The sequence below is a fragment of the Pseudopodoces humilis genome, chromosome 1 (assembly GCF_049639895.1).
Source record: "Pseudopodoces humilis isolate 2021_Gansu_Grassland_sample_001 chromosome 1, ASM4963989v1, whole genome shotgun sequence".
NCBI classification, from domain to species: Eukaryota; Metazoa; Chordata; class Aves; order Passeriformes; family Paridae; genus Pseudopodoces; species Pseudopodoces humilis.
The window spans coordinates 25522053-25543743 of NC_142200.1; the positions used below are offsets into that span (position 1 = coordinate 25522053).

The 21691-nt window shown below is 35.9% G+C and overlaps 1 protein-coding gene across 1 annotated transcript in view; it reads left to right on the forward strand.

The window, feature by feature from the left end:
- The window catches only part of MMP16 (matrix metallopeptidase 16), a 163595-nt gene that overhangs the window by 108297 nt on the left and 33607 nt on the right, over positions 1-21691 (forward strand). Inside the window, exons 5-6 of the mRNA XM_005517044.3 lie at positions 11586-11747; positions 14662-14879. Coding sequence (XP_005517101.1) covers positions 11586-11747; positions 14662-14879 — 380 coding nt within the window. The remainder of the gene's footprint in view (positions 1-11585; positions 11748-14661; positions 14880-21691) is intronic.

Here is a 21691-nt window from a genome sequence, read left to right on the forward strand (position 1 = left end):
CCCCTGCAGTATATGAGAAAAACACATTGGGAAGCCATTTTTGCTCAGGCAAATAGATTTATTTTAAATGAGTCCAAGCATAAAATGTGGGCCAGCCTCTTCATGACTTTTTTTATGACCTCACAACCTCTCACGTACAAAAGACCCCCTTAACACTACATATACAACAAACAAACAAATAAATACTCCTACCTTAATCTTTCCTCCTTTTAGAAAGAAGCTTAGCAGACTTTGTGTACTGAATCTGATAGAGCTTCATATAATTCTTACATGTTTCAGAAAGTTTTAGAGAATGGGGAAAAAAAAATAGTATGTTCTGGTGCTGTTTCTTCTTATCTTCTATGCATTTAATAAGTGTTTACCATCAGCCTACCAAAAGGCAATATTTCTTTAAAATGCATGATACCAACTAATAGTAGTGCTAATAATAGAGGAACTGCCTTATGAGCTATGAGATTTCACACCAGAGACTGAATTTCAGGTTCTTGAAAGATTTATGTGCTATGAAGAGCTTGTGAAAAGCCATATCTCAAACATATTGAGTTCAAAAGAAAAAAATAAATTTAAAAAAAAAAGGAGAGAAAATTCCCTTTATTATTACAAATAAGTCGAAAACAGTTTGCAACTAAAAAATCAGCTAATGAATGAATGGCTTGAAATTATTTATTTTTCTTTTCAGTCTGGTCTCCTAGTAGTGGTAATTTAGGAAAGAGGCATTATCTATGAACCTAAAATTCTGCCTTGAGACAGAAAATGACATTTCAGTCATTTAAAGCAGGGATCAGGCTTAGCATTCCAACTCCCATGTGATTCAGGGTTCCTCAAGCCTCTATTTATTGCTAGGGCCACTGAATGGAGACTTTTTTTTTCAAGATAGCAGATTTAGGAAATACCAAAGATGCTCTATAGAATATTATTACTGCATTGCCATCTCATTTCCCCTGCCTTTTTAGGGGCAAACAGAATCTGAAAAATCGTGTTGCCAATTAATATGGGTGTTGTCATGGTTTCCTGAGAGAATGAGACAAGAATTTTACAGTAATTACATATATAATTACATATTTATTTATTAAGCAAAAGTGTAATGGATATTGAAAAAGTAGAAAGCTATAGATAACCCTGAAATATAACACTATATCTGAATTTTAAGAAATGTATATCATTAACTAATGAAAGATTTTCTACAAAAAAATGTTCTCAAATCTAATTTGTGCTTTTCCTGACAATTCTTCACTTCTAAATGCCCAAACAATATGTTCTTTAGGCCAAAATGGTTTTAACCTATATTTAGACTTCTTCCTCACTGTTTGGGTTCCAAAAAATGCTGAACAGGTAACATCAATAGCTGGAAACATATACAGCTAAAACATTAGGTTGTCATAAAAGATGAAATAAAAAAATAATAAAAAAAAAACCCAGATAAGTTGAAAGAGCAACATTTTTTTTGTGCAAAATATTTTTGTTTGGTTGTTTTGGGTTTTCTTTAAGGTTTAAGTCTCTCTTTCAAGTCAGCCTATGATAAGTACTTCTTGAGTTTGTACATATATCACTTAAGTCCATATCCTGTACTTCTATAATTAATGTTTTGCCAGTGACTTAAAAGAAAAGACCTAAGTCAAAAGCCAGAAGACTTGAGGGGGTGGAATTAATCTGACCATATGTTGATGTTTATATCTGAGTTAATCTCATGGAGTCCCTTTAGAGTTATAGCAGAGATATATTGTCTTCCTGGGTAAGGTTTGTTGCATCCTGAAGTAGGTGTCTAAAACAAACTAGATGAATCATGTTCTGAAGTACCTGATTCTCATCTCTTGCTGTGAGACGTGCAGGTAGAAGCATTACAAATGTTACGCAGAATCACTAGGTTGGAAGAGACCTTCAAGGTCATCGAGTCCAACCCATGCCCTAACACCTCAACTAAACCATGGCACTGAGTGCCACATCCAGTCTTTTTTTTAAACACATCCAGGGATGGTGACTCTACCACGTCCCCAGGCAGACCATTCCAGTATTTTATTACTCTTTCCGTGAAGAACTTTTTCCTAATATCCAACCTAAATTTCTCTTGGCACAGCTTGAAACTGTGTCCTTTTCTTCTGTCAATTGCTGTCTGGTGAAAGAGACCAACCCCCACCTGACCACAGTGACCTCTCAGGAAGTTGTAGAGGGTGATAAGGTCACCTCTGAGTCTCCTTTTCTCCAGGCTGAACAACCCCAGCTCCCTCAGCCATTTCTCATAGGGTTTGTGTTCCAAACCCCTCACCAGCCTCTCTGCATCCTCTGGACGCGCTCAGGCATCTCAACGTCCTTCCCAAACTGAGGGCCCAGAACTGGACACAATGCTGAGTAGCTAGGTAACTTCCACTAGTGATGTTGAATTGTGCCATTTCAGATTACAGAACTGTAGTGACAAGAACTTGAAAACAGCAGCACCAGCTGGGGTCAGAAGAAGTCTGTCTCAGCCCCAGAGATGGCTGTTTTGGGATCAGTTCAGTATAGCAGTCAGAAAGGTCAGTTGCAGGCATAGGCTGTTCACTGCCCCTCTCGTTACAGCAGGACAAAACACTTGTGCTGGTCTGAATGTCATAATTCACAAGTGGGTTGCACCTCTGAAATTCCGAATGCATAGCTGGTAGTGTGGTAATGGGTAAACGTACTTTTAGTTTCCCATTTCTAGGAGCATACAGAGCACCTTGTGATGCAGTTTAGAAACTGTTACTTCTGTTAGTATGAGGAAATGAGATTACCACTGAGTATTCAGGATGCTGGAGATCCAGTAGTGACATGGAATTAATGCTTGCAGAAGCTAGCAGTGCTTGCAGAAGGAGCAAAAGTAGTAGGGCCCGAGCTTGAGGAAGAGTTAGCAACTAAAATATATATATAATCAACAGTTGTTCCTTAGCTGTTTCTTGTTTTTAATGGTCACTTGTGGCACTTGTGGCAGGGCTGGCCATAGTGGCTTTCAGAGGTGCAGAGATGTGGTTACAACCTTCCTGAGTGTGGGATGCAGCACAGCAGCTGTGGAAAATTGTGGCCTCAATGACTCTGTGTTCAGATCTCTGCTTTCCCAGTGGGAAGCACTGGTCTGAGAGACACAAACCTGGAACGTCTGGCACTGTTCCTTCTTTTTGTGAGGGCCAGCTGCTGTTGCCCCAGGCTGGGGTCCTGCTGAGCTCCTAACTCAGAGAAGGGGAAGTGCTAGGATTGACTTCTGCCCTGGCCTACATTCTAATGTCCAATCTCTCCTGGACTTTGCTGGGTCCAGTGAACTCCTGACTTCATCCTCCTCTCTAAGCAAATTCTTGCATAGTCTTCCTTCTGCTGGGAGGCCCAGGAGTGGCTGCCTGACCATCTTGTCCTCTCCAGCACCCTTTTCTCTGCCCTCTGCCAATCTGCTGGAGGGGCTCAGTCGTCTCCACGCCAGCAAGTGCCAAGAGTCGCTAGTGCGAACTGACCGTATTCCCCGAGTTCTAGAGAGGCTTACAGTGGTCCCTCTAGCTAGGGGAGCATACAGCTGTATGGATATAGAATCCTAGGATCTTAGCAGCAGATTCTCCAATAGATCAGAACATTTCATATGAGTAAATATTAACAAAGTAAGACCTAAGTAGCAGATTTGTCTTTCTGTCAGTTTCTCTGTATACACGATCCGCAGTTTGAAGTTGTCTCTGTTTAAAATATGATGCACACTTGGATCAGGTTTCCCTTTGAAGTCTGCAGACTTCTTAGAAAACTTGTCTTCTTTTCAGATCAGAGAACTTTTAATGATTTTTTTCTTCTAATCACTTTGCCAATTAGGATTCAAAATTTCCATTTCTTTTTATCACCAGTTTAATGAAAAAGACCCAAACCATGGACAAATCCATCTTGACTTTTTTTTCATTAATGTGAATTATAAAAAGCAAAGTAACAGTGAAGGAAGAATTGTTCATATTACAACTTTATATATATGTGCAAACCACTAGGATGTCACTATTTAAAAACTCTCAAATTCCTGTGTCTGTGTTAAGATACAGTGGTACACTAAAAATAATACCTGGTTTTGGTGGGTTTAATGTGAGCTAATTTAAAGGATATTATAATTACTCTCAGTAGTTTCCTGGTACAGGGGAAAAATTTATCAAACAAAAATTTAACCAATACAAGATTTACACATAAATTAAATTCTGTGTGTACTCTATTGTGCTAGATGCTAGAACAGGTTGCCCAGAGGAGCTGTGGATGCCCCATCCCTGGAAGTGTTTAAGGCCAGGCTGGATGGGGCTCTGAGCAACCTAGTCTAATGGAAGGTGTCCCTGCCCATGGCAGGAGGGTTGGAACTGAATGGTCTTCAAGGTCCCTTCCAACCCAAACCATTCTATGCTTCTGTGATTTCTGCCCCATGACAGATTACATCTCTTGTGAATATTTGCAGTATGACTTTGACCTTCCTCCTAGCATTTACAAATATTTCTTCATAGGAGGACACACAGAACATAGGGGTAAATGAATAAAAAAAACCAAAAGAAGCCATTGTGTTAACAAATCTGCACTTTAGTTGAGTGGCTTAGAGACAAACCCTACCCTGTTTTTTTTTTTGTCAAAACAAGGGTTCAATTTTAGTGCAGCCTCATGCACAATTAAGGTTTTCTTGCATTTTCACCCAAAGTGCCACTTAGGAGTGGTAGAAGGATGTACATTTCCTTCACATGAATGACCCAGAGCAACCAGACCATGGAGGATAGATGAGAACTGTGTGATACATGCTCATCTCATGTACATATCAAAATCTTCAATCCCAGCATGTGTTTATTTTCACAGCCTTCAGAAAGCAGTTTTAAATACTTCTCTAGCTTATTTTTCCCACTGAAAAATAAAAACAGAAATAAAGAAAAGACAGTAAAGAGTATAAATAGGTAAGGCTGTTTCAATATTCGCAGCATTTGTAACATGAAGAACTTTCCTAGCAAAATGTGAAATTCCATAAAAATTCAAATTTATTTAAGATAGTTATTGTCTAAAGACAACCATGAAAACACCCAAAATTATTTTTTTCATTTTGTTAATCAATGTGCCTTTATTACTAGTAGAATGAAAATGGCATTTGAGAATAATGTACAAATTCAGTAGTGGACCTGAGTCCCACTGATCCCAGGAGCTAGAGATTCAACATAAATGTAGGAGTTTGTTTAGTTTGCTAGGTTTCCTGTCACAGCAGGCTTTCCTCAAAGCGTGAAATAAAGCCATAAGCATTATATATTTTCAGAAGCAACATATACCATCACATTAAAGCAAGCTCTCATGTCTTGTCTATCTTCCCTAGGACCATCTCTAGCTGCTTTACTTGTCTCTCTTTGGAGAAGTTGGTATTGATTCACTAGTCAGAATGATTTGCAAATTTTTTCAGTACTAGTAACTGAAACTGTGAGAAAAAGTGAAAATATTCTTATATCCATGCTTTTTTTAGAAAGAAATTTAAGAATACCTAAAGTAATTAATTCCACCCGTTTCAAGCAATTTACTAAAAGTTGTAGAATGTGGTTGGTAACAGATCTAAGTAGTAAGTCAGAAATTCTTGTCTTTTGCATGTCTTTGCCTTCTAAAGTACAGGCTGATATGTGTTACAAAAGAAAGTGGACTCCTGACTTCTAAATTATGCACAAATTATGCAAAAACAGTAAAGCACTGCCAGGACGGACTCGCAGGCCACTGAACTCAAATGTTGTCATCATATCTCATCAATGATCTGAGTCACCTGAAGACAGCCTTGCTCTGTAGTAATGTACCCTTGTCAAATTTCAAGCAAGCAATTTTAAATTTCACACTAATCTGTTAATCTTTTTAAAATAGAATAGTTTATGAAAAATATGCACATATGGGTGTAGGTATTCTAAATTATAGACAGTGTAATTAGTATAGACTTTTTATATAACAAACTGTACCTCCCATTCTGTCTGTAAATATATATATATATGTATCACTAAGCCTACTGGGAAGGAGTTTATTATGCATTTTATATATTAATAGAGTGAAAGAAGACATATTTTGTCACTGTATTTTGTCTCAATGAAAAAGCCTAAATACATAGATATATTATTGAAAAATTATTTGTTTAAAATACAGTGTGTAAAAAAAAATAGATACACTAAGTTCATACAGAAAGTGGATATGCTCTATATGATACATTTTTATTTAAAATGACAAAACATTAGTTTTGTTCTACATTTTTCAAAGGTGCTCCATCCATCTTTTAGCAAAACCCTCTTTCCAAAGCAAACGCCAGGCTACCAAATTTTTGTGCCAATGGCAGAAATCTGAGATATTGTCAAGCAACTATATATGATTTGTTAGACTGGAAAATGTAGCACCTTTATTTGGGTAAGAGTATTCCTATGATTTATATTTAGTATATATACTCTCAGTGTAGCATACATACACATATATGGTGCTTATGTAAGTGCATACATAATGTATACGCTCTGTTCTGCTGTATTGTAATAAGGTCAGAGAGAGAAAGAATCTTCTTTTACAACTGACTGTTGAAATAGAATCTTCAAAATTCTGTCTTGTCTGGAAAGGATAATAATAAAAAAGATAAAACTTTTTTTAAAAAAGTTTTTTTAAAACTTTTTTTTAAAAAAGAACATTTTTTTTTTTTTGTATGCTCTGTAGACTAAGACTCTTACTCTACAGTTTGTAGCATTTCAGCTGTTTGGATGCATCAGGTGGTAAAAATGAACAGGATAATGAAAATGCAAATTCTGTGTACATCGAAGAGAAAGCGATTGGTATTTTGTGCATGTGTAATATTTCTGATTAATTGTAAGTTTGCCTTTGAGATACTGTCTCATTGGTAATGGGGCTATAATAGAAGTCTTGTGCAGATGTAAATTTCAGTTTGAATTTAATTAGGAAACATCTATCTACATCATGAAAAATGAAATAAAATAGTCTTTGTAAGAAAGAGTCTATATAAAAAATGTCTTTGTATTATTACAGTTTGTAATTTGAAATTCAGTTTCTAGGGTTTCTTTTCCTTGGGATGGAGAAGCCTTCAAAATTGAGGTCACATGTTAAGCTATTGAGTTATTGCTTTTATAAATTGAACTCACATACCATTTAAAATGGAAATTAATCTCTTCAGAGCTAGGTTTTCTCAATAGCTTACTGTGGACAGACATATTAGCTTTGTTTATCTGTATATGTGAAAAATAGTGTATGAATTAGCTACAGGGAAAGGCTTCCCTGTAGAACATGCTTCACACTGCTGCCTGTTGAATATTTGATATATTAATACATATTTATACTCTGAAGGTTGGGCAGTGTTTGTAAAGTCAGGCAGATTTTAGTGCCTAAAATAGTTTATAGCCTCAGAGAAAAGTGTCAGTATAAAAATAATAATTTTATCTTACTTCTTTACATACAATATCTTTTTCTTCTTCCCTTGTGAAATCAAACTTGAGACAAAATAAGAAAAATAATCGCAAACTTTTTGGGCTTACAGCCATTCTATTCTAAATCTCCATGCTATTAGTGTACACAAGAACAGAGAAGCACAAGTTTTGCTCTTGTAAAATATATTTTCCAATATTTTTCTACTACTCTGTGGATATACAAAAGATGTAACTGAGACGATCACAATTAATATTCACCATTGTATATCCTTGAGCGGCAAGCTTTAAAAATCATCTTAATCATACATATTTTCACTCCGTTATGACTTGTTAAAGTTTGTGATGGTGCTTCATTTGGCCATGTGGACTGAAGTATGTCCCACTTGGATAATGTATACTGAAATATAGAATGATCTGGGACTCCTTCAACGGTGGCAATGGAGAAAATATAAAGATGGGATAACAAAGCTAGGCTGAGTGAATATGAATGGTCACTTGTTTTCACACTTCTTCAACTTATTCTGAGCACTGACCAAGGAATTGAAGGTGGGCTACCATCAGCCTTGCAGTCACAAATACACTTCTGTGCAGCCTTGAGAAAAAGAGCAAGACTGAGCAACAGAAGGTTGTTCTTCTGCACTCTCAGGAGCTTCAGTAACATTGAGGTACGCAGGGCAAGTCTGCTCCCTAAAGCAAAGAGGCACTGAATGAATAATTGTTGCCTAATTAGAGAAATCTAATCGCATGCAAAGCAAAACAGGACGGAAACTAACATAGTAATAAGGCCCTACCTGTAGTAGACTCAGACAGCTCATCTTGGGCTGGTTTAAACCTGAGTTTCACTTGCACTAAGTTATTTGGGTCAGTTTAAATTCAGGATGCCCTGGAGACAATCATGACGCTTGATGGAAATTGTTATGAATAATGGGGCTATTTGGCTACAAGTAAAAAATATGTTCCCTGTTAAATCATTGTCACCCCAGGCAAGAATATTATTCTCCCAGCTCTCTCCTGTGACCTTCTCCCTTCCTTCTTATTCAGTTGCTCAAGGGCTGTTCTGCCTTTGCCACACTTAATGGCTCCCCTGATGGCTACAAGTTGCATTGCATGAGGTGGAAATAAAGACTAAATCCAGAGGGGCAGTCAGCCCCTGAATGTAATGTCTGGGGGTTTTTGGTTGGTTGGTTGGTTGGTTGTTTTTGTTTTGTGGGGTTTTTTTGGGGTGGTTGTTGTTTTTGTTTGTCTGTTTTGTTTTGTTTTTTATTTTTCTTTTTATTTTCTTTACATAAATCTCCCCCGTCCAAAAGACAGAAGGAGAAACAGGCAACCCCTGCATAATATCTGTTGTCTGACATGGTCCCACAGTCATTTAGTGCTTCTTTAGAAGTGCTCTACCATATGCCCATTATCAGGATTCTGAAAGGAAGATATGCCAGTAGCTGAAAGTTGGTTTTATTTATTTCCCTGTTACTAGTGTTTCATGTCTTTCAGAGCAACATGAAAAAAAATTTAGAAATTGCTGGAAATCTGTAAGGGGATTCAATAAGGACAGAGAAGCAAAGGATGTATTAGTTCTTCATGTATTGCATAACTGGCACAAATAGAATCAGTAGACTCTTCCAAGACTGTTGATTAACTGTGGTTTCTTGAAATTTTAGAAATTATGACTAATTAACTTTCCCAGACTTCCTGCCTCAAACAGCAGAGGTAAAGCATGTAGAAAACTCTTTCATCTACTGACAGTAAGGAGCCTAATGATAGTGGTAGAATAAATTCTCTTAATTCAAAACTATTTGAAAATAATTCCATAAAAAATGTGCTCAACTTGTTAGTGCATTTTTTAATATAAGACTTGGTTGATACTCATGATGTAGGAAGCATGGGTATAGAAGGGAAATTTGCTTTCAGAAGGTCTGAAAAGCAAAAGGAGCTTGCTTCTTAAACATTCAAATTAATACTAGGGAAAGAAGTTTTGCATTCTAATAAACCTAGTTTAGAACTTTCACAAAACTCAGAAAAGAATTGAAAAATAATGTGAAACTTTTCATCATAGTATGAAAGCTGTAGTACAGTAACATGCTCTTCTTTTCTGTCTTTCCATCTTAAACCTATGATTATTTAAAATTACATTAATTATTCCATTATAAGTGCAGAACTAAAACCTTTACAGAGTTCCTTCTGTGCATCAGTTCCTATGCTGATGTTAGCTACAGAAGCTGTGGATTATTCATAAGAAATTATGTCAAGATCATCTTTGTCTGCATATGGAAGGCCAGATTCAGATATCAAGAGCATTTGTCAGCAGGACAGTCAGGCTTATCAAAGCTACTGAAACAACACATTGAGATTCTGCTTTACTATAAGAAGAGTTGCATCTAAGAAAAATATTGTCATAGAGTATTTCATCTAGAAACCACATAATTATAAATGATAGGATAAACTTCTCATTTCTAAAAGCACATTATGTCACATTAATTTTTGAAAGATGTGATTTTTTTGCACAGTTATAATGAATAGAAGATCAAGAACATCTAGTTGACATATTTTCAAATTAAGAATGAGAAGTTATGAGAAGACTCTGAACGAAGCATATAGTTTTACTTGTGTCTGTTTTCATGATTTCATTTAAACATTTATTTTACTGACATCAGCATGGCTTCATACATCATGAAGGCATCTAGTGTTTCCTCTTTCATATGTACTTTGGATAAAGTTTATTTTATTGTGTCAACAAGAGGAAATTTTTGAGAAATTGAAATACTGTCAACTATGTCCTCAAAGTTCTGTAATGTATATATGTGTAATTTTGTTGCTGATGCAACTTAATATTATTTTTACTGACATTTTAAAAGTACTTCCAGATCAAGTTCCAGCAATGGAAAATAACTGTCTATCCCCAAAGAATCTACAGGTTAAAGGGTAGGAGTTAAGGCTGAGCATTTTTTTCATATTCACAACCAATATATGACTATTAGGCCACAGCACAAGTCTTTCATTATTTATATTTCTCTTTTGAAAAGAAATTACTTACTGTAGGTGACACCAGTTTCACAGGAGTTCAGAATTTAAAAATTTAATAGATCAGCATAAGCTGCTGATCTAGAGTACTTCTCTTGTCAGTGGGATGGGATCACACTTCTGGAGGATGGTTCTTCCCATCCCTAGGTGATGAAATGAGCTATATTGGATGTGACCCTTTTCAGACAACTGGAATCTTTCTCCTGATCTAAAACACTTTTCCAAAGTTTAATTCTGTGACAGGTTAAGTACAACTGTAATAGAGTCATAGAAAGATATGCAGAACAAAATCGTACATGAGCAAAAATTGACACAATTAATACCATAGAGGTCCAGCTCTGAAACTTTTTTTTAGAAAAGACCCCATTGGCTTTGATTTGTGTTTTCTTCAGAAGAGTGCCATAATTCTACTGCCAGATCTTCCAATTGTATCTAATACTCTGTAGGAAAAAATTAAAAAATACTTTTGAGAAGAGAATAGCAAAAACATTAAACTGATCTGTAACATGAGTGCATGGTTTGTCTTTAGTCCTACAAAAATTAAAAAAGCTCTAATACTTAAATAAAATACTTAAAAAACTACAGTTATTACAAGGAATTGCATAATGGAATATATTAGAACATCTATTTTCCTCATTAGGATTTCAGTTACAGTGATTCAGAAATGGAGAACATCTCCATATAATCAGCAGGGATCTGACTGCAAGTGTTCGGATGACTAAGTGCTCCGTGGGGTTTGTTCTAAATAGGTAGTGTTCAGTTGGTGTAGTTTACCAAACAAAGCCAAACTATTTTTCTATGGGAACTATGTCTTGATGAAAGCATTTTTAGTTGGGTTCATGGCAACATCAACTTCAAGTCATAAATTGCACAAAAGCCTAGACATGAGCTATGACACTGCAACCCTGCACTTGCCATGTGTATCAATTAAAAAGGTTTATGTTTATGATGACTGTAAGAGTACCATATATTATAGCATAATGATTTCCTTATTAGAAAAAAAAAGAGAGAAAACTGCCTTTTCTGCCACGTTATCCTTGATAGCCTTGATGATTCATTAATTCCTACTCACTACCTTGTGAAACTCAAATCGCAGTGAAAAGTCTTGCAAGTGCAGAGTTCTCCATGTGTTGTTTGTTTTTTTTTGCTAGCTTTATGGATTCAAAGGTCTTTTTCCTTTCCTTCTCTTCACAGGAAACGATCTCTTTCTAGTAGCAGTGCATGAACTTGGACATGCTCTGGGCTTGGAGCACTCTAATGATCCCACTGCAATCATGGCTCCATTTTACCAATATATGGAAACTGACAACTTCAAACTACCTAATGACGATTTACAGGGCATCCAGAAGATATACGGTACGTCATGTTCTCATCAGACACCACAAGCTTTTGGGTTCAGAATACCTGTGAGGTCCTCCTGTCCATATCACCTCTCCAAAGAGTTCATTAGTGTGGACTTCACCAGTTGTTACTGCTGTTACAGAGTCTCTACATGACTAGAACATCCAGTGATCTTGAGGATGCTCTTTGTTTCTCACTGTTCACAGCTTATATTCAAATTTGCACTCGCCTGGAATAGTAATTTTAAATGTTTTAAAAATCCATAAAGAGAATTCATGCAAAATTATTCCAAACTCTGAAAATATTAAGAAATGAAGGCCTTTAACTGTTATGACATTATTTACACAGGTGTCCAAGCTCATGAAACTGGATGAATTGATTGCTTCTCAGTTAATCAGTTATAATACAGAAAATTTCCCTCAAAATCCCAAAAACCCAAAAACACCCTTTCTTATGATAAATGTAACAAATTGATCTCAAAATAATGTTATCACCAGTCCCTAGAGAGGGTAAAGAAGGGATTATTTTTTAAAATACATTCATCTAGGTTTTTCATGGCCTGATATAAAATGTACATGATGCACATAAATTCTACATTTAACAAGGCAATTGAATTATTTTTTAAAAAGTCAAAACAATAACATAATTGTGATTATGGGTTGAATGTAACACTATCTCCCATATTACTATCCCTTAAATTTCAAAAGACATAGTTTTAGTTTTGGTTTTAATGACTTTGATTCTGTTAGTATATGTTAAATAGTCTTTTTTTTTCCCTTTGAAGATATATTTTATTTTTAGAAGTGGAAATTCTGTCATATCTCTGTGTTAATGCTCTGTATCCAGTGCATATAATTTTATATTGCCTTGTTTAATGTTTCCTAAATAAATCTGCATTGAATTAAATTCTGTACTCCCAGGTTTTCCTGTTTAAAGTTTGTCATGGTTATGTCGAATATTTTGAGGGCCATTCCTTCTTTATCTTTCCTACCAGAAAGGACAACTACAATTGTGTAGAATTACTGTACTGTTAACTAGGAATCTGCAGACTCCATAGTGTAATAGTAACAAGAATTTTAAAATATCATATTCACAAGCACAGATATATATTTTCATAAAGCATGAATAGCAATTTCTGAATGATTGGCTGATCATATTTTGTTTGGTTGGGGTTTTTTCCTGTGTGATTAGCTGGAAGGAAGGTTGTTTCTCATGACCTCATAAGTTGGTAGTCTAGACTTAAGAGCTAGACAAGGATACTTTGCTGAAAACTAGCTGCTAAGCTCCAACAGCTGTGGGCTATACATTAGGAGAAATGTGTTACCCCTGGGAAGTAATATCTGACATCACCACCAAATGGCATAAAAAAACTTTGATTTGGGGTTAAAAACTTTCCAACACGAGCTACTGCAAACTGATTCCTTTGCTCCCTTTAAAATCAAGATGTGATCTGGAATCATATGCCTCAATAAAAATGTCACACCTATTAAAATAATTACTTTGGGCTGCAGTATTCCTTGAAATACTGTTATTGACTGTAAATTATAAATGTCATGAGTCTTAAAATTGTGAATGAAATAAATGTCTTATTAAATTGCATGACAACCATTTGGCGAGTTTAAGATTTCCTTACATAATCCATCTTTTTCTTTATAAAGTATGTCTTTTTGTAAGACTCTCAGAGATTCAAGTTTATTTTCTGCAGTTTTAAAGTTGTCTTACTATTCAAAAGTGTTTCTGAAGGTAGTCATGCAAACAGTATTTAATTTTTAAAGTCAAAGTATATTATCTATTTAAATAATTTTGAGAGAGGCCTAAATAGAATGAAAAAAAATTAAAACATTAATATTGTTTGCAGACATCTTACTGATCCAAGTGAAGCTTCTTATCATTTTGTCCAGGAAAAATAAATGTTGCTGATACTTGTAGAGAGGTACAAGTACACTCATTTCAAGTCATTCAGTATGCCATTAGGGTTATGATCAGTATCTGTCTGGGATGGCCTGATGACTTGCAGGTAGAGAAATTATGAGTGTGACAGTAATTTCATAAAACTCTGTGTATTTTGACAGAAAATATATTTGAAAGAAGAAAAATGTTTTAAGACTGCTCTACAGAGTTTTAGTTTTTCACTTGAAGAAAATGTGTGAATCATGGCCAGGGGTTGATGGGGTATGTGTGTTACATGCATGCCTAGGATTTGAGGTCCAGTTTTAGGAGCTCGTGTACATACCAAGGGATGTTAGAAAAAGCTGGGAATGACCTATCTAATGAATATGACATTACGTGATCAAAAATTTGGTCAGTAGGAAGCAGCAGATATGCTACATGTATGCCTGTGTGAATTGATGACCATAGATTAAAAATATAGGTAGAAAATCTATTGACTGATTATGATCTTATAAGGAACAAGATTTTTTTTTTCACTTATTTGTACAAGAGAAAATTATTCTAAGAGTTCTTACTCGGTGAATAATTTTCTTTGAACTGCTTCTCATCTGAAATGGTGATGGCCTAAGCATCCTTTGAAGGTTTTATTAGAATGTTGTTCTAAAAAGGAGGATTTTGGATAATGAAAACTAATTCTTTTCCTTGATTTTGGTAGCCATTCTTTATATCCTTTCTAACCAGTGCCTGACTGGAACAGGCTCCCCAGGGAAGTGGTCACCAGCCTGAGTTCAAGAAGTGTTTGGACAATGCTCTCAGGCATGTGGTGTGACTCTTGGGATGTCCTGGGACTCAGTGATTCTAATGGGTCCCTTCCAACTCGGCATATTCTGTGATTCTATGGTTCAGTGATTTAATAGCATCAGAAGGGTGTGTTAGGTCACTTTTTCATTCGCCTTTCACTGTCGGTACAGCTGTTTTTTGTTGTGTATGTTTCCTTTAGTGGGTTTGTATATTACATCCAGCTGCTGTGTTTTTAAAGGTCCACCTGACAGGATACCACCACCAACAAGACCTCTGCCAACAGTGCCCCCACATCGCTCAGTCCCTCCAGCAGACCCACGAAAGAATGACAGGCAACCTAAACCTCCCCGGCCACCCACTGGTGACAAACCTTCCTATCCCGGAGCCAAGCCCAACATCTGTGATGGGAACTTCAACACTCTGGCTATTCTTCGCCGGGAAATGTTTGTTTTTAAGGTAGGAGGCTGTGAATTTTTCAGTGTTACATCAAATGTCTACATTTCTCTTTTTTTTTTGTAAAGCAAACTCTCATTCATCATGACTCTACATTCCCAGCCTGCTCACAGTTAGAAAGCTCAAGAAAAAAATTTAAAAATAAACATACACATGGCCGAAACATCCAGCAGGGGACTGCTGCAATGTTCTATATTAAGGAAATACCCATGTCAGCAGAAACTGTAATGCTTCAACATGTAAGGATAAATAAATGCTGCATGTTGTGGAAAGATAAAAGGTGTAAATTAATTCATGAATAATAAGGAAGCTTTTGTTGGGAATAAGCCACATGCTAACATACAGTAGATCCTATGTCTTTAGCACTTTTCATTTTTTTAATGGAACTATAATTTTAACTTTACAATTAGATCTGTCATTTACAAAGGAAGTTTGTCATTGTGTTGTGGTTGCATTGAAACCACAATATCTTACTAAAGGCCACAAGATTCCTGCTGCAAATGTGTCATTATTTTTTTCCATTCATCTTCTTGCTTTGAGCTGAAAATGTGGTGTATATACAACAAATTGAAGTAAACAAACAGAACTGAAAGGCAGTCTTTTAATAGAAGCACTTTGCTAAGACTCATGGACATCAAAGGTATTTTTAGGAGGATGATCTGCAGTATGGTTTCCAGAAGACATTGAATGTTGAAGAAAAAATACAGAATCATTGTTGCTCAGTCTCTTAAATCAATTTGCTGACAGGTTGTTCAAAAATTTCAGAAACGAGCAACAAGATAATCTGTTTTTTGAAGTAATAGAATGTCAAATTTGCTTAAGCAATGGGAAATGCGAGATCTTTGTTTTGTAAATGTGTGATAGGATCCTTTTTATCTTCTGTATTATAGGTAGAGAAAAAGGAAGGGCCTTTCCTGTGACTAGATAAGTTTTCTCTTCAGCAATAGAGTAAGTGCAAGGGAAAGACAATGATTTGTCCCAAAGCATGAAGCTCCCAGTTCAATTTTGTTGTCCTTTCTGATAGGACTTATTTCTCCCTTACGTGTTTTCTTTTTATATAGCCTATTTCATCAGATAAATCTTATCAGCAATGCTACCCAGGCTTTCACTTTCTTTAGCATATCTAAAAGAACATGTACAAATAGCTTTACATTAATTAATTCAACAGTATTGAGCTACCTCCACGATCCAATGGGCAGGAAATATTTTTCCCATAAACTGCTAAGGATTTTTGCAGCCTGGGGCTGTCAGCCCATTCCATTTGAATGGATGGTATATGGTGAAACACTGGGAGGTCCTGAACCATCAGTCTTTTATGACTAAAACTCAAAGGTTGAGGAAGAACCTAATTTTCTAACTTAACATTAAACAGGATATTAAAATACCTACTTCAATCTCATGTCATCCACCTCAAGAGCAATAGAACATACTCTCATTTAGTTTAGACATAAATCAATAAACTGAGAAATGCCGTTCCACTAACACAAAATTTCCTGTCTAGGCAAGCCTGTGTTCCTGGATAAATATATTCAACACCATTAATAATCACTCTTATCTGGTCTGATTGAAAACAAATTAAGTTTTCTTCAAAAATGTTTACTGCTTACTGCCTTAACACCACATATTTACTGTAAATTGTATATGCTTGCTAGTGTGCAGACTGCATTTACATTCCAAAATTAAAATTCATTTCATCAATCCAATGAGGAAATGCAATAAAAGTCTCTCAGAGAAAAGCAACCAGTAGCAGAATGCTTACAGATTTCATGTATAGAGTCAGACTCCCCAAATGAAGTCACTGCAATCAGAAGAGCAATGTGCTACGAAGGGAAGTTAGTGGTCACCTTTGTTGAAGTTAATTTCTCTAGTGTCCCACGGTTTTTCTTTTCTCCTCAGGATGCCTGGGAACATAACAAGGCATGTCTTGGGTTAGTGTGCTAAACAGTGGAATTTGCCTAAGTATAGAGATTTTGACTTTGTAGAGTGAGGTTCTTTGAATGCTTGACTTAGTGAGCCTTAAGTCTCTTGTTTGTACATTAATTTGCTAATGAAGATTTTTGTCTGCTAAAGGATTTTTATTAACTGTTTGAGATTTTTGAGCAGGGGAAGGACTATAAAAGGGGCAGAAAAGGGGAAGAGTTAAAAAAGTCAACTTTGCAAAATCCTGGGGTGTGGGACAGGTTATAAGGAAAAGCTCAGCATGTCTCAACGTAGCAGAAAAAGGGCAGGAATTAATTCTTTGGAGTTGTAAACAGAAATAGGAACTGAACACAGGGGAAATCATCCAGCAAAGGAGGAAACCAAGCTGGAGGTTCTGTGATCTGTCACAACAAAAATAACCCAAACCTCTTTTCCCTTGCCTCTTAATGACAGTGCAAGGGAAGACTGGGAGGGCATAAGTGATGGGCTGAGAGCCAAGTACGGAAAGGTGGAGACCAGGGGATTGATGACAGTACTGTACCAGGTGGAAACAATTAAAGAAGAATTATGACCTTCATTGGAAGAATTATTGTTGGATAGTTCCCAGATGAGTTAAATGGATAAAGTTGGAGGCTAATCAAATTAAATCCTTTTCTGTCTTTGTCTTTATCCAGAGGTCTGTAATTATTGTGTAGTGGCAGATTTTACTGCCTCCTGACTGGAATGTATGCCATGTACCGATTTCAAATTGAAGATAGCCAGGTTTTTTTCTCATGGGCAAGTCTCAAAATAAGGATCTCAATTTGTTTAAATAATCCTTGAAATTGCTTGGGAACTTAGCCGCAGAGTTGAAGAATTTCAGCACTTTTGAAAAATTAAATTCTAATTTAAGCATAAAACTGAAGCATGAAATCCAACACACTGAGATACACTGTGGATTTTCATAGTAGATGGCAAACATTATTAATTTCAAGATTGTTTTCTCTTGGCTGTTAAGCTATTAGGTATACTTAAGAGCATCAGAATATTAGAAACAATTTCTGTGTTCAGTCAAATTAATGAGCTTTGTGATTTTAAGACTATCGGCATTCTCAAATGGATATATCCAGAGTAAAACTGAATAGCACTAAATGTAAGGAGAAAATGTAATTTACACTTATCCATCCCTTTTCATTGTTTTGTCATCACTTTGACAAAGTAACAATCCTAGAAACACTTGATAAAGATTGTAGGGTCATAGAGATGAAAAACAGGGGAACTGTTCTTTATCTAGCATAAACATTAAACAGTAAAGTTTACAAAAGTAAAGCAATCAACTTACTAAAGATTCTCTAATGATCACCAAATAAAATTACAATTTTACAACTTTATTTTTGTATGAATAATTGGATTTTAAAGAAAAGATAATTCTTTTATGCCAAATACACACATATCACTGGCATATAAATTGTATTGTCCTGAGAGGATTTCTTACAGAGTTCTTTAAATTAGATGCCCTTAAAATGTCCCTGCCAGCTGTAGGGTTTGGGGACACAGTATGCTATACAACGAAAATGTTTGTTAAAATCGATACATTGTAATTGCTGGTTTCAGTTGTCATCAGCTGATAAATGCTGCTGTTATTTGATTCGTGTTTGAATTGGTATAAGGAACTATCAGGGCAGAAGAATGTCTATGCCAAAATTCATGTGTGCCAAGTTTTTGTCTTTGGATAGCTTCTTAGCTTCTGTATTTATACTCAGTGCAATTAGTATTTTGCTGTCACACTCATTTCCAGTCTTTCCTTCTTCTGTTTAGCTAGAAGTCCTCTGGGACACAGAAAAATGGCTAAAAATGGTGAGAAAGAAAGGTCTTCCTTTTCTGGGCAAGTTATGCAAAGTGGTATGGCACTGTCTGCCTTTAATGAAAACCCTCTCTGCCACTGTGTGTAGCAAAATGCAGCATCCAACAGTACTGTCTTATTAATGTCTCCTGAGAGTACTCCAGAGCTAGTGCATCATGAAAAGAAACCGCATTGTCAAAGGTCTGAAGACAAGATACATTAGTGAGGAAGTTTGTAGCATATACTTCCACTTTCTTCCTGTGTCCTGTGCAATTTATACTTGGTTTCATGGCAACAAAATTACCTGTAGCTCTTCTTCAGCAGTGTTACTGTCGTCAAAGTCCTTTTCCTTTACGTTCCTTTCAGTCTCACAGATTTAAAAAAATGCTGCTTTCTTGAGCAAGTTGCATCTAGAAGAGTAAGCATATGTGGAATTTGTCCTTCATAAGCATCAAATTAGAGAGACAAGTTGCTGTCCTTGTTTTATGTGACACAGGTTTTTGTTTCACAGAAGAACATTTCATAGAGGTTGCACTGGTCCTTGGTTTAATGCTAAATCCCTAGGAAACAAATTAATGGAGGTAATTGCTAATGGTTTTAGTATCCATATTGGAAAAGTTAACTTCTTGAAGAACAGCATTTTTTAACTACTCTCATATACTGTGGTGTTTGTTAAAATGTAATTTAAGTATTAGATAAAGAATTTTGTCCAGCAGACAAATTTCATTTACAGCTCAGAGGAATGTCTTCTGAGCATCACAGATGGTGGAACATGGAACCAGTTCGAGAAAGGCCTTAATGGGCTGTAGTAATTTTAATTTCTCCACAACTTGCAGAAATTTGTTTTCTGACTCTTCATCTGCTAAGAACCATTGTAAAAACATTTATGACATGCCAAACAAGCCAAGGCAATTAGGCTGTAATTACTCTTTGGCATTACTTTAGACTGCTATTGCTTTCATACGTAACAGTATAGGTTCCATTTAATATCCCTCTTAGAAGTGTGTATTTATATAGAGTATGCCATTAAACATGAAAGGAAAAAAAATCTGTTTCTTTATATGTGGTAAACACATGAGAAACTTTTAAAGCATTTTAGCATTGGCTATTTAATCTAATTAAAAATCTGTGGGGACAGAAGGAGAACTACTTATAAAAACAGAGGCAAAGAAAAACAGCTCTAGTATGAGACTTGATTTCACTGTATTTGAATGCAGACTTTTTTTCAGAGCTCTTGTGGTCTGTTTGTGTAGCTGGTTTTTGTCGTGTCATGCTGTGGGTGTCTGAGCTGTCAACTGCTGCCTGGGAAAGTTCAGCAGAGGATCCTGAGGAAGCAGACACTTTGTGATCTGAAAGGGAAAACCACTTAACATCTTAACTATAAAAGTCTAGGAACAGTAGTTCAGAAGCAGCTAAGTCTGCAGAGAGCAGACTCCTTTTCCCCTATTTTTTGTATCATGTTAGGAAGAACAGTTGATGGAATTTGCCAGTTTTTGAACTAAGGGAAGGAGAGCTGCTTTAATTCAGGTAATTGAGTTTATATGTTGAAAAGGAAGGATAAAAGCAGCAAAAACTCAGTGGGGAATTAAATGTATCATAATATACCAAGCTAACTGGAAATGTACAGTATGGTTGTTTTATGAAACAAAACCAAATTGTAGGATGTCACGAAGGATAAAAGCGGGGACATGCTGGGATGCTAAAAAGTCATAGCTTGTCTGTTTTTGATAATTGAATACTTTCACTGACAGATGTAAAAATATTCTCCAAATGTTACCTCAGCCTTTCAATCTGCTTCTAAGCTAGGAAAGGTTTTTAGCTAACACATTCACAGGCTTAAAATGGGAAGTACAATCTGTTCCTTACAGTGTGGAAAGTGGGTAGTCTATTCCATCCAGCTGCAGAACAATTTAGACAAGAATGTAATCACCTGGGTAATAATTGTACCAGAATAGTGCTGTTTAAAATCCTTCTACCATCTCTCTTTTTAAAAAGTTGTCTAGAATTCTATTACACAGTTTGAAAGATGGCAGCCCAGTCATAGAAATACTTATTATCTAGCACCTGCATGCATATCTGTATATATATGTAAATTTTATGTATAGAAAGTTCTAAAAAAACCATAACTCTATTTTCAGGGCTTTATTTACAAAGGTATCAATATAATTAATATACATTTTATTAAAACTTAGAAGCAACTTAAACTGATTAATAGTATGTACTATCTGCCTAGTAAAATTCCCATTAGTCATGTAGTAGCCCATTAAGAAGTATAACCTTACCAGGATGTATGACTCAGTATCTTCCACAGGGCTTTAGATTTGTCAGGAGAGGGAGTACTGTTTTTTATCAAAAGGCTATGTTTTCATTGGCAAACGGTGTGGTGTAAGAGGATTTAATCAGTAGCAGAGCAGATGGTACTGAGTTCCTCTCATGTCCATCATATGTGCCTTGCCTTTAATTAGATACAGTTTGTCCTCTGAGGCCAAACAGTTGCACAATACATGTGTTTCAGATTTTTCAGAAGGGTAGCTATCCTGTAGACACTGGTGTCTTTGACTGTGGACCCCATGAGAGTCCATGAGAGCGCCACACAAGTGTTTCATCTAATGGTGGCTGTTACCATCTTGTTAATATGTACATAATAAAGTATGGTAATATGTAATTGTTAATATGTAAAAAAATCATCTCGACCCAAATAAACCTTCACATGCAAAATATATTATTATTTCTTCTCATACAACTTTTTGCATGACACAATTGTACCTGTTCCTTGACTCCATACTACAAGTTTGCATTGCAATATAGTTCAGGAAGATGAGGTAGATTCAACAACTGTGCTGAGGCACTGCCGTGAACTTGAAAGCTACTATTCTGAGTTTTATTTTCCCTGAGAGAAAAGCAAGACAGATTATTTGTTTAATTTCAATTTAAACATGAGGGAAAAAATTTTGTCCCTTCTGCACCATTTTGTAGCAACAGAAATATGAGCACTAAAAAGTCTCACAAAATGTTTCTGTCACTTACTTTCCCTACCTAAAACATCTAGAGGTCCTTTCAAACCTCAACCATT